This window comes from Salvelinus alpinus, chromosome 1 (assembly GCF_045679555.1).
Source record: "Salvelinus alpinus chromosome 1, SLU_Salpinus.1, whole genome shotgun sequence".
NCBI classification, from domain to species: domain Eukaryota; kingdom Metazoa; phylum Chordata; class Actinopteri; order Salmoniformes; family Salmonidae; genus Salvelinus; species Salvelinus alpinus.
The window spans coordinates 63,629,090-63,646,904 of NC_092086.1; the positions used below are offsets into that span (position 1 = coordinate 63,629,090).

The 17,815-nt window shown below is 41.8% G+C and overlaps 1 protein-coding gene across 5 annotated transcripts in view; it reads left to right on the forward strand.

Moving 5' to 3' along the window:
* The window catches only part of LOC139583035 (glutamate receptor 1-like), an 89,201-nt gene that overhangs the window by 59,422 nt on the left and 11,964 nt on the right, over positions 1 to 17,815 (forward strand). For all 5 annotated transcript variants that reach the window (XR_011676472.1, XM_071413747.1, XM_071413737.1 and 2 more), the window contains exons 8-11: positions 559 to 663; positions 1,535 to 1,645; positions 5,362 to 5,568; positions 8,902 to 9,392. Coding sequence is in view for 4 of the 5 variants with exons in the window: in XM_071413747.1 (XP_071269848.1) it covers positions 559 to 663; positions 1,535 to 1,645; positions 5,362 to 5,568; positions 8,902 to 9,392 (914 nt within the window). In the remaining variant the exon portion in view is untranslated. The remainder of the gene's footprint in view (positions 1 to 558; positions 664 to 1,534; positions 1,646 to 5,361; positions 5,569 to 8,901; positions 9,393 to 17,815) is intronic.

Below are 17,815 nucleotides of genomic sequence, written 5' to 3' on the forward strand. Positions count from 1 at the left end.
GTAGGCAGTTAGCATCACTCACTCCACAGCCACAGCTGGATGACAATGACTTCGATTCAAACTCAATACTAGCCGCACAGGTAATGAATCATGTATGACTATGAGAAATACTGTACAATACAATAAAATACAATGCAATGAAATATAATACCAGCTTAATTAAGTACTATTGCGTTAAAACCCTCAGTTTCAGGCCCACCAACATTTTAAGAAGCAGCAATTGCAAGCCTATGAGCGATATGTAATTCTTAGATAGTTATCTTGTGACCTGGAGACTTATATTATGTTAGACATCATGCAATGTCAACCCAACCAGCTGGTAATATTATAATCCTGAGATAGCAATCTTGTGTTCTTGAGATAAGAAAAATGATGTCATGCTATTTTTGCTTGTAGCTATGCTGATGTATACAGTATTGTGTGAAAATGTAGCAGATGTTGATTTTTTTGTGTACTGTTAAAAAGCCTTGAGCGTTATTCAGATTCCAGGTTGCACATATCTCCGAGAGTTAGCAGTTCTTCATACCAATCCTGGTCTATATCTGGTTTGTCCCACAGGTTCGGATTGAGGGATTGACTGGACATGTCCAGTTCAACGAGAAAGGCCATCGGACCAACTTCACGGTCAGCATAATGGAGCTGAGCCCAAGTGGACCACTGAAGGTGAATCGGGACTTGTCTATAATCTCTAGAATGATCAATCAACCTCTTTCTCATCCTCAGGGGACATCTGTTGTGTACAGTTAGACAGTATACTGTGTGATATTTGACCTAGACACAGTAGACACAGTAGGATGAATCCATCCGATTTGATTTAAATGTTTGATTTAATGATTGATTTAAATGTTAATGTTTCAATTAAAAATGGACTGGTCATTTACTAACAATATGCCCAGCATCAAGAACAGCTGGAGCCGAGCAAAACATAACAGTAAAATGAACAAATTGGCATTGTCTATGATGAGTGTCTCCAATGTTCACGTCATGTCAGAATGTGACATACTGTATTTGCTTTCATAGCGTAGTGGTTTTATTTTCATATTATTTTATTCATATGCAAATCATTTCTTTACATTGAATCAGAAAATGAGTTACCCTAGTTCTTTGAGTTTATAATATACCCATTTATATTTCACATGACAAAATGTACATTTTATCAGAGTAAATACATTAATTCAACCAGAGGCACGTTAGCTATAGAACTTAGTGATCGTGCATATGTGGAGCAAATTCCTCTTATCATTTAGTATGCAGGGTGTTTGTGCATTAAGATGACTATATTTCTCTTTAATGTTATCACCAAGACAGTCTTACAACCTGAGAGTAGGACAGGCTGGCCAAGAAGTACAGTAGGAGGTGTTGGTTATCACGGAGTATGGCTTAAGGACTAGCGAGGGGATTAACCATATGAGTTAAGGGATGTGCTTATCCCCACACTACCACTTCAGTATATTCATATTTATGACACTATAAATAGAAGTGTAGTATTTCCTCAGCTATGTGTGTTGATTTACTGTACCCCTTCTGACTGCAGGTGGGCTACTGGAATGAAAATGAGAACTATGTGAACACAGCGGTATACACGCCGGTGGTTGAAGAATTCTTCGGACTGCAAAACAGGACATACGTTGTGACCACTATCCTTGTGAGTCTCACTAGCTTAACTGAAAGGCTCAACATTTGTGTGATGATAATGTTCCATGGACCAAAAGACGACAGTTGTTTAAAGCTGTGTTTGGTATGGAAACATAGAACAGTAGAGTCGCTTGTATCAACCCATGTAGCAGTATGGCAGTGCAGTATAATGTTACAAAGTCCTGAGAACTGTCTGTATTTTTTTGGCATAGTGATATCTGCACAGCTTTGTAAACAGAAGGTAGCCACAGCAAAATAACAGATACACAAATTCTCTCATGTTGTCATATGACAATGCCCTGGCAGCAGAATCCGTGGTATTAGTGTGTCTTTGAGGGCTGTCCCAGAAGCGACTCTCCTGCCTGGCTATGAAGTCCGAGCAGTCAGAGTTGGCAAGCCTGCTGATTATGCTCTTTCCCTTTCTGCATGGTGACTGCATTCAGCTTCTCCATTGTAGCTCTGCCATATCAACACATCAGAGAGGTTCAGGTCACCTCTGATCAGTCCTGTCGGCTGTGCCGAATAACACTGCCAGTAGAACTGGCATGAGAATGACAGCCAGGTGGAAAGGCTATACTGAAAAATAGGGATTTTTTTGGGTTAGATTCACAAAGGGATAGAAATGATTGGCAACTATCCCAGATAAATTGGAGTGTATTTATTTAAACTTTTCATATCCTAATTTCAGGGTTTCTATTTCGTACAGCACATTCATCCATCTAAGCAATCCCTGTTGAAATGGTCTATCAATACCAGTGGGTCAAGTCATCTACATGAGGTAGGAAGGGATCAGGGAGGGAGAGCCCATACCTGTTTCAAAATGCTTCTGGCCTAATCTAAACTCTTCATTCTGTCCTTTTGAAACTACCATCTCGACCACACTATGGTCTATTTCCAGATTGTACGCTATGCTGTGTCCACCTGTAGCCTTGCCACGAGGGCTGTTTTCACAGCAGCTCTGTTCTGCTTTATCTGGAGGGCAGAGCTCCACACAGCCCCTTTACAGTCACCCCGGCCTGGCCAGACAGAAATAGCAGGAGTGCTGCTCGCCCATCAGATCTGAGTCAACCCACACCAAGGAGAAGGTGCGAGAGGGTGGCCATGAATAATGCCATTTGAAGGCCCCTTCGTGTAGGCTACACAAAGAAATGTACATACATTGGGGTGAAGCCCCATGGTCAGGGATGTAGTGCTGCCATAGCACGGCTGGTAAAAATATTTCAGTACATTTTATTCTGATTTAATTACAACAAAGATTCCATGAAAACGATAGAACAAGTAACTACATAAATATGTAGGCTATAGCAGCCTATAGGTAGGTAAATGGTGGTTTCCTCCCTGTCTTCTCTCTCTCTGGCAGTGGCGCGAATTATGAATAACTGTAGTCGTGTGTGTGTGCGGAGGCCCGTCGGTCGGATGCTTGACCACTTTGAGCGGGCCAAATCCAACATAGCAAGATAGAGAGAATACTCTACCAGGGGTTTCTAAAACGGCTGTCCTCAAAACAGTTTGTTATGGACTTGGGGCCAACGTATGACGCACTTGAACTCGCCCTACTGTCCGAGAGCTTAGCTTACAGAAAAGTACCACCTCTGTTGCGTATTCAGACAAATTGATCCACCGCACGAACCTCATCATCACACCGACGAGATCAAGGATCCAAATTTACAGTGTGTCTGCCTTGACGTTCATAAAGCTCCACGGGACCCCTCCTGCGCAGTGGAACCCAGAACGATATGCGAGCACTTGGTTACGGTGCTGTTCTTTCACCACCATGATTCAAAGCATGTTCAAATCACTTAAAATAACCCTCATCAAGATCTGTTGCCTATTAGTTCTACTCATCACTTAATAATTATAATAATATTACAAATAGAAGTTTATCACTTCTCACAATGATGCTCGATTAGTAAAGGTACACCAAAGCTAAATCAATGTCTCGCAAGATCACATATTGATTCATTAGTATTTTACATAACAGAACCAAAGATACACTGAACAAAATGTAAAGTCTTGGTCCCATGATTCAAGAGCTAAAATATAAAATCACAGACATTTTCCATACTCAAAAAAACGTTTTTCTCTCAAATGTTGTGGACAAATTTGTTACCATCCCTGTTTGTGAGCATTTCTCCATTGCCAAGATAATCCATCCATCTGACAGGTGTGGCATATCAAGAAGCTGATTAAATAGCATGGTCATTACACAGGTGCACCTTGTGATTGATACAATAAAAGGCCAATCTCAAATGTGCAGTTTTGTCACACAACACAATGCCACAGATGTCTCAAGTTTTGAGGGGGAGTGCAATTGGCATGCTGACTGCAGGAATGTCCACCAGAGCTGTTGTCAGAGAATTCAATGTTCATTTCTCTACCATAAGCTGCCTCCAATGTCGTTTTAGAGAATTTGGCAGTACGTCCAACAGGCATCACAACCGCAGACCACGTGTCTGGCGTCGTGTGGGCAAGCGGTTTGCTGTTGTGAACAGAGTGCCCCATGGTGGCGGTGGGGTTATGGAATGGGCAGGCATAAGCTACGGACCACAAACACAATTGCATTTTATCGATGTCATGCCATTCATCCACCGCCATCATCTCATGTTTCAGCATGATAATGCACAGCCCCATGTCACAAGGATCTGTACACAATTCCTGGAAGCTGAAAATATCCCAGTTCTTACATGGCCTGCATTTTCTCTAAGACATGTCACCCATTTAAGCTTGTTTGGGATGCTCTGGATCGACATGTACGACAGTGTGTTCCAGTTCGCGTCAATATCCAGCAACTTCGCACAGCCATTGAAGAGGAGGTGAACAACATTCCACAGGCCACAATCAACAGCCTGATCAACTGTACGCGAAGGAGATGTGTCACGCTGCATGAGGCAAGCAAATGGAGGTCACACCAGATAGACTAGTTTTCTGACCGACACCCCTACCTTTTTTTTAAGGTGTCTGTGACCAACAGATGCATATCTGTATTCCCATTAGGCCCTAATTGGCAGATTGTTGCATGTTGCGTTTATATTTTGGTTCAGTATAATAGCATATACTGTAGCATAGTAGGCCTATAATATGTTACACCATAAACACCTCAGTCATTTCTTATCTGAAGCTGAATAGACCAAAAAAATATCAACTGCACACGCCACTGGGCAGGATAAATGCTTTGATTTAAACAAAATAAGCCTACAAGAAAGGCTAATAGTTTGTTACCACCATTTGCTTTAATTTGCTCATGAAACAGTAATTCAAGAAGATCTAAATGCATATTCCCATGAAACTGATTGAGATCAATTGATTGGCATGCAGTTTGGATATTTCACTGGTAAAACGTGAAGAATAATCATTCATGATTGACAGTGATAATGGCCTATTTTGAATTTTTTTTGTTTGAGGATATTAAAAATATAATATTTTCTTAATGCTTTCTGTGGTCATAGGCAGATGTTGCAATTGGAGGATGCATTTTATGCATAGGCCTATTCTACAATGATATTCAATAGGCTGCATCTGTCAGTACAAACTTATGACCCAGAAAATTGCACTATACCACTGCCCAATGTTTGCATAGAAGGTGATATAGTATACCGTACCGTGTACATTATCCCAAAGAAAGGTAAACAAGAAAAGCTTTATAATAAGTGCGTGGTGAATGCATGCAATATGTGATGAAAATGTTTAAAAGAACCAGGCAACAATGTTGTCCTTCATGTTTCCAAGGAATCTCCATACGTGATGCTAAAGAAGAACCACGAGCAGCTGGTGGGGAACGATAAGTATGAGGGCTATTGTGTGGAGCTGGCCGCCGAGATCGCCAAGCATGTGGGCTACACCTATAAACTAGAGGTCGTAAGCGATGGCAAGTACGGAGCCAGAGACGCTGAGTCCAAGATGTGGAACGGGATGGTGGGCGAGCTGGTTTATGGGGTTAGTAACCATCTCATGAACATATCGGGCACCTCACTAGGCTCTAAGAGGACAAATGTGTTTATCATACACTCTCAGACAACACAGCAGTCCATGGAATTCGTCCAATGGCAAGGACAAAAATAGCGTTTTAATTTGACACAGCCTGACTCATTTTTAATGTAACCGCTCATTCGGTTGATAAAGTGGCAGTAACTAAAATAGAATGCTCCAAATGTGGTGCAATATTTGCAACAGTACACACCATTGTACCATCCCTATTCCCAAACTTTCTATAGTCCTGTACCCCTTCAAATATTCAACCTCCAGCTGCGTACCCCCTCTAGCACCAGGGTCAGCACACTCTCAAATGTTGTTTTTTGCCATCATTGTAAGCCTGCCACACATACAGAACTGCTTGTTGCAATTTCAATGAGGCTCTCTTGTTCAGATATCGGTAAGTGGACTAGAGGCAGGGCATGAAAGGGATAATGAATCCAGGTGTTTGTGTCATTCGTTTCGGGAAAGTACCTGCGTAATTGCGCGCCCAACTCGCTCAGGTGCTTCGCTAGATCACATTTGACATTGTCCGTAAGCTTGAGTTCATTTTCACACAAAAAATCATACAATGATGAAAAAACCTGTGTGTTGTCCTTGTTAATGCAGACAGAGAAGAGCACCAACTTCTTAATCATAGCCTCAATTTTGTCCCGCACATTAAATATAGATGCAGAGAGTCCCTGTAATCCAAGATTCAGATCATTCAGGCGAGAAAAAACATCACCCAGATAGGCCAGTTGTGAGAAACTCTGACAAGTGAAAATTATGGTCAGTAAAGAACTTTAAGCTCGTCTCTCAATTTAAAAAAAGGTGTCAATACTTTGCCCCTTGATAACCAGCGCACTTCTGTATGTGTAAAAGCGTTACATGGTCGCTTTTACACATAGGGGCCTTGTTTTAACAAAGTTAACAATTTTCACTGTAGTGTCCAAAACATCTTTCAAGCTGCCAGGCATTCCCTTAGCAGCAAGAGCCTCTTCGTGGATGCTGCAGTGTACCCAAGTGGCGTCGGGAACAACTACTTGTACGCGCGTTACCACTCCACTATGTCTCCCTGTCATGGCTTTTGCACCATCAGTACAGATACCAACATGAGCAGCAGCTACGTTTGGCTACATATGGACTGTTAGTGGAATTCCCTTGAGAGAGTAACGGTTAATGTGATTGATGTTCATTATTTGACAAGGCTACCTGTATTTGACATTGTGTTGTTATTTCGCTGAGAACTAGATGGTTTAATTTGATTTTTGGCAGTGAAACAAGGCTATTCGGCGAGAGAGAAAAAACTCACCCAAATGTATAGCCCCGTTGGAAAATATAAATGGACAGAAGAGAAAATGTGAATCACATTTTTATTTGGCGTACCTCCAACGGCATTGCGCGTACCCCACTTTATATAATGTTTACATACTCTACATTACTCATCTCATATGTATATACTGTACTCTATACCATCTACTGCATCTTGCCTATGCCGTTCGGCCATCACTCTGTCACGACTTCCGCCGGAGTCGGTCCCTCTCCTTGTTCGAGCGGCGTTCGGCGGTCGACGTCACCGGCCTTCTAGCCATCGCCGATCCACTTTTCATTTTCCATTTGTTTTGTCTTTGTTTTCTACACACCTGGTTTCAATTCCCCCATTACATGTTCATTATTTAACCCTCTGGTTTCCCCCATGTTTGTGTGCGTGTTTGTTTTATTGTTCAGGCTGTTACTGACGGCTGGTATTTTGTTGCCGGGTTTTGTTATTACGCCCGTTTATTTCGTGGTACCGGTATTTTTCCCGCACCATAGTATTGTGTTTATACTGGTGTTATCTTGTATTAAATACCTTGTCCACGCATCTCAGCTCTCCTGCACCTGACTCCTTTCACCAGTTACCCACAGCCTTGACACACTCGTTCATATATTTTTATGTACATATTCTTATTCATTCCTTTACACTTGTGTGTATAAGGTAGTTGTTGTGAAATTGTTAGGTTAGATTACTTGTTAGATATTACTGCATGGTTGGAACTAGAAGCACAAGCATTTCGCTACACTCGGATTAACATCTGATCATCACATAACCATGTGTATGTGACAAATAAAATTTGATTTGATTTTGGGAATACCTTGGGAATACCTGCATCACAACCTTCACTATAGCTCTTCCCCAGTGATATGCTTCAATATTCAACCAGACACTACTTTAAACCTATTTTTAACCTAACAAATGTCTACAAAAGACAATGATCTCATTAGTGGATGTTTGTCACACACTAAATACACAAAACAAATTCAATGTGTCTTTTCGTATAAATACTGTTCTGTTCTCTGGAACACGTACAGATCTACATTGTACGTTATGTTGCTGCTGTAGCCAAAGGACATACTGTAGTGCAGTTTAATTCTTTCCAATACTATGTAGGGTTAACATAAAACCTCCGAGAAGAATAACAATGTGTCAGGACACAATGTCCATATGTCCATATGAGCTCTAAGATATGTTCTGACAAAGGTCTATACCTCTCACTTTACGTGTCCAGCAGCTCCCTCAATGTCAAAACATAACTACACAATGCAGATGGGCCCAGATAGGCTGTCAATGTTGGTAAGGTACCAAGTGGTAAGGTACCAAATAGTCAAAAGCTGTTGCCCGTTACCCCCCAAAAGTTGAGTAACAGGCAACCGAATGAGCACAATACAGTAGCTGGATGTGTATTCCAGGAAGTCTGTTATTGAAATGTCCCTTACCAAACTGTCACTTCCCATATCTTCAATTTTTTCATGGGAATCATGTCAAACCCTATTTCTCTGCCCTCAGGAACTTGATATGAAAGATACGCTCTAACAGTTTGGTCTAGGGTAATGTAGAATATGTTCTGTCCATACAATGACAGAGGTGCTGGGTGGACTCAACCAAATCAAGTCTCGCTTGGAGGGTTTTTGTTTTTTCTCTCAGAGTATTAAGCCTAATATTTCTTGAAAGCGATTCATTATTATTCAGCTTGAAAAGACTGAGTGTTTATGTAAGCTGGACTTTCTGAGAGTTATCTCAGAAAGTCCTCTCTTTATGAAAAGAGAGTTTACTATTACTGATGTGCATGCTTATCACTGCCCGTGGGAATAGTTATTTACATTCCTTCACCTCACCTTAAGGACATACTTTTGTCATCCACACTTGAAGACTTTATTGGTGGAAGTACGAGTACAGAGATGGGATTTCTGAGTGTAGGGATACTGTTGGTGAATTGATTTGAATTGAATTGATGGATACATAGATAAACACGTAATTATCTCCTTGCCTCCTAGAAAGCGGATGTGGCAGTAGCCCCGTTGACCATCACCCTGGTAAGAGAGGAGGTGATCGACTTTTCCAAGCCCTTCATGTCCCTGGGCATCTCCATCATGATCAAAAAGCCTACCAAGTCCAAACCTGGAGTATTTTCCTTCCTGGATCCTCTGGCCTACGAGATCTGGATGTGCATTGTGTTTGCTTACATCGGTGTGAGCGTGGTTCTCTTCCTGGTCAGTCGCTTCAGCCCGTACGAGTGGCAGGGGGACGACTCCGATGGGGAGGAGGGTCAAGAGCAGCAGCAGAGACAGCAGCACAACCAGCCGTCGTCCTCCAGTCCCAGGCGAGAGCCAGGTCAGTCCCAGTCCCAACAGGGCCAAAACCAGGGCCAAGGACAGGGACAGGGCCAGGGACAGAACGAGGGGCACACCAATGAGTTTGGGATATTCAACAGCTTGTGGTTCTCTCTGGGCGCCTTCATGCAGCAGGGCTGTGACATCTCGCCACGGTAGGTGATCTGTTTTCTACCCCCGCTGTTAACTGTAGTGTTTCTATTAACAACGTTAACGTCCTTCCTCATTCATCAGTTTTACTGTGTGTCATCATCAGCAGACATAATCTTGAATTGTGTTTTTTTTATTGTTTTACTTGAGTAATACAGTATTTGTTAACGGTGAGATCCTCCATACAATGTCTTGCAACAAAATAAATGATTATGATTAATACCAAGGAAATGCAAATACAATTAACCCAGGTAATGTGTGAAAACATTTGAACTGATAAAGGCAGGTGACCATTGTCAATCTACTGCAACTGCACTCTGCTAAAGATAAATCCTCCAGTGTGATGAAATGCATTGTCCCCCCCATACCCCCTTCCACATGGTGATGAATTAGGTCAAGAACAAAAGTAGTTATGGGGATTCTTTACAAGATCAATAGTGCAGGTCAGTCTGGTGACGTTCCTGCTGATGGCTCACTGCCTCCTCCTCCTTTAGGCGCTTGGCTTGTGCTAACTGCTGGCTCCTCAGCCACTGTCTGACATTTAGGTAGGACATGTGTATCCTTTTACTTTGGGGGGAACTAATGGGCTCAAATTAGATTACATTTGCAGAAAGCTGCCTGTGACAGATGTTGTTTTCCCTGTCATAGATGCGTCCGTTTACCTCTGCCAGAATGGTTAAGCTTCAGGAGAAGAACCTCCCAAGCACTCCGCCTTAGTTTGTACTGTACATGTTTATTTTCCTCTCCCCTATTCCTCTGTCCCTTTTATACTCTCCAACCAGGCATGGTGGTGTACTGCAGATGGGTGATTGCTCAAAATCAAATCTTTACAAATGCGTTGATCTTCTCTCATCTGCTATTTTGCCCAACATTTCAGTGCCTTCTCCTCAGTTGACTTGCTTGGGAGCGCTCTCCCTCTCTCTCTCCTTCTCTTTCTCTGTCTGTCTCTCGGGTTTCATAGTCTAAGCCTCTGGGCGGACGGGTGATTTGACTTTGTCTCCTAGGCTGTCAGAGGAGAGGAGGTCTGCCTGACACAGTGGTGATTCACCTCCCTGCTACCTCAGGGGGTCAGACAGTGATGAAAGAATTCAGTGGGATGAGGAGCTCTTTACCCATGGGGCCAGAGCACAGATGAGCTACATTCATGTCTCTCACACATAGGGGGGTCTCTTAATCAGTAACACATCACAATGGAGGTACTACTTATATAAGAACACATCTCCCATTACTTTGAAGACTATTATGCTTCGCTCTTTCTCATTCTGAGATTGTTTATGGCAAGAATCTGCACTGAGTATACCAAACATTAGGAACACCTTCCTAGTATTGAGTTGCACCCTCCCCCCCTTTGCCCTCAGAACAGCCTCAATTTGTTGGGGCATGTGCTCTACAAGGTGTTGAAGGAATTCCACAGGGAATTGTTGGCCCACAGTTGTGTCAAGTTGGCTGGATGTCCTTTGGGTGGTGGACCATTTTTGATACACATGGGAAACTTTTGAGCGTGAAAAACCCAGCAGCATTGCAGTTCTTGATACAAACCTGCGTGCCTGACACCTACTACCATACCCTGTTCAAAGGCACTTCAATCTTTTGGCTTGCCCATTTCCCCTCTGAATGGCACAAAAACAAATCCATGTGTCAATTGTCTCAAGGCTTAAAAATCCTTCTTTAACCTATCTCCTCCTCTTCATTTACACTGATTGAAGTGGATTTAACAGGTGACATCAATAAGGGATCATAGCTTTCACCTGGATTGACCTGGTCAGTCTGTCATGGAAAAAGCAGGTGTTCTAAGTGTTTTGTATACACATGTAGGTTCTTCAGTATTGCATACATTTCACGGTGTGCAATGTGAGGCTGAGCGAGTATGTACACTACAGTGATGGTACTGTATCTCTAAGGGGGTCTAATTTGCTGCTGAGATGTGGGGGATTGGGAAAGGTCACCTGAAGGTCAGTATAAATAGAAAGGTCAACTAGCTACCCATACTGGGGAGTTCAGTGAGAAGATCTGCAGTGCAACAACTCAAATGTTATATATAGACAACAGCTCTGAGGAAGCAGTTTAAAGACTGGTCGGCCAGCTGCGTTTGGCAGGATGTTATTTGTCAGAGAATGCGGTAACTAGCAGACCTGCCATGTTGTGCATAATGATGATAATCTCCAAACAGCCAGATCGAAACGTGACTTTGAAGAACAACATCTTTACAAGAGCAATGGGAGACGGAAGGAGCAGCTTTGTGGGCAAACCCCAGCTATTTATTCATGATAAAAATGTGTTTGTTCTCTGTAAATGTCAGCACTGCCACTCGGAGAGGGTTCGTCACATTGCAACTCACAGGAGCCGCTTAACGCCTAGTTTAACTTCTGAGGTAAATGTCTGTGTGTGACGTCTTAATACATGCTGATTACAGATTACTGATTAGTTTAACAGACATAAAGCTGCATTAATCCATCCGTCATTAATTAATTAATTCAGCATGTACACTGAGTATATAAAACATTAACAACACCTGCTCTTTTCATGACATACTGACCAGGTGAATCCAGGTGAAATCTATGATCCCTTATTGCTGTCACTTGTTTTAATCCACTTCAATCAGTGTAGAATGGGAGGACACAGGTTAAAGAAGGATTTTCACAACTTGAGACAATTGATACATGGATTGTCTATGTGTGCCATTCAGAGGGTGAATGGGCAACACAAAATATTTAAGTGCCTTTGAACAGGGTATGGTAGTAGTTGCCAGGCGCACCGATTTGTGTCAAGAACTGCAACACTGCTGGCTTTTTCATGCTCAACAGTTTCTCTTGTGTATCAAGAATGGTCCACCACCCAAAGGACATCCAGCCAACTTGACACAACTGTGGGAAGCATTGGAGTCAACATGAGCCAGCATCCCTCTAGAATGCTTTCTACGCTTTGTAGAATCCATACACCAATGAATTGAGGCTATTCTGAGGACAAAAGGGGGAGGTGCAACTCAATATTAGGAAGGTATTCCTTATGTTTGGTCTACTCAATGTATACATGACAGCTAGATTTAGAGCGAACACTAACCTTTTTGTTCTCCCCTGTGTAAAGCTGATGGGATTCTCTCCCAGTCAATGAGGCAATCTAATAGTTTGAGTTTTACTGAGGGATTGAGTGAGGCAGTGAAGAAGTGGCAGTGTTGATTATGAACACCTTCGCCAGGCCTCGCCCCTCTCGCTCTGTCTCATACACTCTGCTTCTAGTGCTGGAGGAATGAGTGCTGCACCTCTAACATTACTGTAACGTTTCACACCATATGAATGTAATTTACTGGACAAGTATTGCATACTTACCTATGTCATACAGAGGCTTCTGTAGATAGGCGAGTTGTGAACAGTACGTATGTGTGTGCACACCAGTAGAGGTCGGTGCCATTTTAAGATGAGAGGACACTTTTTTCAACGAGCATGGCCTCATTTCTATTACAACATATTGGATGACTGTCATTCATATTCCATTCACCCAGTTCAATGTAACAGTGATAGGTTTAAGATACTACATGATACTCAAGTTTTTCCTATACACATCGTGAGGTTGCCACAACCTAGCCTATGATTGAAAGTTTATAACGTAGGTGCACACAAGTCAGGATTTTTTTTTGACGTGACACTTGGACAGACAGTCACACATTCAATACCGCCTTGCACACTCTTGCCTGCATCTAGCTGATCTAGGGTGTAATTATTAGTCCAGTAGTTGCAAATGAGAATGTTCTATTAGACAAATTCAGTTACGTTTATCCCCGTTTTGTTCCATTTGCTCCCGTTTAAGAAGCGTTTTTTTTTCAACAGAATCGGCGGAATGAATACACCCCTGATCACTTGTAAACACAGTTCACCTTCATATCAGCCACGTTGTATTCCTTCTCGCATCAACGGGCTCTCCTCCTCTCACCTTTTCCCTTGGCTTGTGGACTTAAATGCACAACACATCAGCTGTATGTGACCAGGCGACAAAACCTTTCCAAGCCAAACCATATCATAAACGCTACACAGAGCCTACATCGTTGTCACCTTATTAGAGAAAGTATTGTCATAGACAACATAGCTAATGGAACTGAAGCATTAGTAAACCCACTAAAATCATGCAGTAATGTTACATTGTACAGTCAGTAAGCAGTTTAGCACTTACACCGGCTGGCCCCGGTGGCAATAAATGAGTAAAACCAAAAACGTACCTTGCCTGGGAAGAGTTCCAGTGTTGTGTTGGATAGTCATAGCCATCTAGCTAACATAGTATCCCTTGGTTTGAGCTGGGTGTTTGAGTAGGCTGAACTAGCTAGCTGCATTTGCTAGCTAAGAAAGTTCAATTTAAAAAAATCTTTCTTCATCTCTCTCTTGCTTATCCTTCATTTTGGAAGAAATTAATTTGTTAAACTGTTCAACTATTGTCTTTCTCTCTCTTTGAGTCAACTACTCACCACAGTGCTAGCTAGCTGTAGCTTATGCTTTCAGTACTAGATTCATTCTCTGATCCTTTGATTGGGTGGACAAAATGTCAGTTCATGCTGCAAGAGCTCTGATAGGTTGGATGTCCTCTGGAAGTTGTCATAATTACTGTGTGAGTATATGGAAGGGGGTGCGAACCATGAGCCTCCTAGATTTTGTGTTGGTCAATGAACACAGAGGAGGACGGAAGTTAGGTGTCTAAACCATGGTGCTTTGTTTTAGTCTATTATTTGGTGACATTCATATATTTAGTATAGTTTTATCTAAAAAGGATAACTTTTTAAAATGTTTTACAATAAAAAAATAAAAAAATCACTGAAGAGGATGGTCCTCCCCTTCCTCTCCTGAGGAGCCTCCGCTGGTGTACACAGTGGAGAAGGATCACTGTGTAATCATTGGCTAGTCCCCCTGTCCTCCTGTCTGTGTGTCTGCAGTGAGCCATGGTCTTGAAAGGGTCAGATCTCCAGGCCCCAGGCAGATGTGATCAGCGTGACCAGATGCCCAGACGCTCCTCTTCCTCCCCCAGGCACAGCCTGTCATTTCAGCTCTGCTGTTACACACACACCCCAACACCCAGCCATCCCATAGCTACAAATGTTTACACACTCACACATTCTCCTCCTTTTACAGTACACACTGTTTCTCCGACCCACTCAAACACATACACACAGTCATGCACACACACACACACACACACACACACACACACACACACACACACACACACACACACACACACACACACACACACACACACACACACACACACACACACACACACACACACACACACACACACACACACACACACACACAAACTCAACCCTGCGTGCCTCACAGCCCTTTCACAGTGCAGACAGAGGTGACCCAGTCACCCTGAGTGTTATGACATGCTCAACATTGTTTAACAGAACAATAGTTCTGTCAAAAACAGAGATGACCGTCACATCTGAGCTGTGTACTGCTATCATTGCACTGTCCTGTTCAGATAATACAGACCTCTGGAGACTCGTTACCTGCTCAGACTTGGCTGAAAGACCTACTGACATAACACTGCCTCCCTCTGATGAGCTCAAATGTTTGGAGAGGACAGTTCACCGTGACGGAGAACTTAGTGTGTGTGTGTGTGTGTATGCATGTGGGCATGTGTTTGCTGTAGCACACACTTGGGAAATTATGTCATTTTCATTTTACTGTTGCCATTGGCAATTTGTGTGTGGTTATTGTACCTCATTACCTCTTATATTGAATTGATGGCAGTGTTATAGCTATCCACATTAATATCAACCCTGCTGACCAGTTAGTTGCATTTTCATGAAAATGTAAGTAAACAAATGTCAATTTTAGAAGAGGTCCCTGCTGCTAACATGCTGGAAGTGTAAGTGGACGACCACGCTGAGGTTTTCCCCGTCTTGTGGCTGGACCTGGAGCATTCCCCTGTGTCCAGTTCTTGTGCCTGTTAGCTGTCATGAATGGAAGTTGAACAGAAGAAATGGCTTATTAGTGTGCCTGCTGAAGGCAAGAACACTCTAGATTTCTTACATACTTACATTATTATTATTATTATTATTATTATTATTCCGCTCTATCTAGCGCTTAAACTGCTGAAGTTATTAACACCAAATCAACGTTAGAATCACTTCAGGTTCCTTAAGAACGTATTTTTGAAACCTCTTATACTTTTTGTATTACAACCATATTTGCATGAAACTCAATGCAAGTCAATAGCCATAGACTTGAATGGTGAAGCATCTCCTCTTTCACCGTTTAAACCAACGTTAGGATGTTGAGAACGGCCCTACTTAGATGTCATATCAAAGGCTTTTTGATACTATTTATACTTTTTACTATGTATTTAAAACGTACAATATTTACGTTAGAGTAAATGGTGACTATAAGAGGTAGATTCTCACAGTGCCACTACTTTCTAACCATTCAAGATAGAAACTCTAAATCAACTTCATTATTTATTTTCTCCGTCCGTTAATAAGTAAAAATGTTCATACATTTCCATATTAGAGCAAAAGCCATATCTCTGTAACCATATAAACTTTAAACTACAATAATACTTAAATTAGCTACCAATGCATTTCAATGGCACAAAAGGGCGAGACTTGAACGGTAAAAATAAAAACAAATTATAGACCTATCTCCTCTTTCACCGTTTAAGCTATCAACACCAAACCAACGTTGAGATATTCAGACTGACCCAACTCATATTGTTTGCATTCAGATTTTTTATACTATACATTTTTTTTCAACAATAACAATTACAAATATGATTTGCATAAAATAACATGGGTTTGAATAAGAACCATAGGAATACAGTGGTAGCTATTCCAAATGGTCCTTCCTGCTCCTTGGCCAATTGCAAGACCAACTTTAAAATCTTTATGAACTATAAAGCAATTTAATTTGCATAAATTAGCATATAACTTAATGGGTTCAATGCCAACTATAAAAACACAGTGGTAAACATGTTAAATGCTACTGCTCTTTAACAATTTAATCTACAAACATTTAAACAACGTTAACATCTATTTATATTTGCATAAATTAGCATAAAACAACCCACCAACTCTTGAATCGTTTAAGAGAGAGACACCAAAACAACTTTCACATGTTCCAGCTATCATATCCTATGAATAATTCGATCAATGAATCAATCTATCAATTCTCCCATCTACCTACTTTTTCTTTTCAACTAATAACAAGTCACTGCCATTACCACTGTAGTTACTTCCGCTACTATAACTTATTTCACAACCACAAGCTAGCAAACACACAGTTTCTTCTGGAAATGTACTTCTTTAGTTGTTTTTGCTTTCCTTTGTTGGTATTATCAGTGGCATTCTCACATACCACCCCCCCACCTCTATTCCTGGGCTCCCTCTGTTGTTGCTGTTTTTAAATTCTCTTTTAGTGTGTGAGCTGCATTGTGCAGCAGGGATTCAGGGCAATAAAATGAGCTTTTATTCAGCAAATCTTCCAGAGTAACGGTTGCCGTGATTTCCGGATTTGGGAACAGGTCTGTGGGTGAGGATGTTCTTCTCCCCGAATATGCAGGGTGAATCCAAATACTGGAGTCGGCTTATCCTCTGCTTTGCATGAAACAATAGAGAACAACACTTTGCTATTTTTATTTTCACACAATTCCTCTGCTTTGGTTAGCTGCCTCGCTGCTTCCAAGAGAGAAGTGTCATCTTTGAGAAATCTGCATTTACCCCCAGTGCTCCTGTAATGCTGAACGCCATTTGCTACAGATCTATCAGCTTTCCCCATCTTCCCCTCAGCCCACACAACGTTCATGTTTGTTTACGCCTGATCTGCCTGAATTTGAGACGATTGTTTCCTACAATGCATTATAATTGGATGGGTGCCGCCTACAAAAGACAATCCAACAATACATGTTTCTGTTGACATCAATGTGATCACTGTTTCGCAGCGACGCTGTGATCTTTGGAGCAGACATGCTGCAGCAGCTATCTCTGTCCCTGCTGTGGTTTAGAACACGTTTTTAGCAGAACGTAGACGGCTCTCAGATTTAGACCTAGGATGGGTTCAGGGTCCTCATTTATTAAAGGTTTGCGTGCGCCACTTTTCCCGCAAAGGTTGGTATTGATCCCTTTTGAACTTGACGGGAAAGTGTGCGTATCTCCATGCAAGTCTCAGACCATGCGCACGCACAACTTCTAGCGGTTGATCAACTGCATTGCAAGCAAATATAGTTATTTTGGGGAAAATGGTGTTTGATGGTAGTCTAATAAAACCATAAAAATGTAGGCCTAATGATAAAACAGATGCATTTGCCATTGGAGGAGATCCCACCTAATATAGCAGCATCCCACCTAATATATTTATTTTACTTTTATTATATAGGCCTAAATCATAATTATATTACAGGGCCTGTTTCTCCTTTTCTGACATGAATGACTGGTTTATTCACG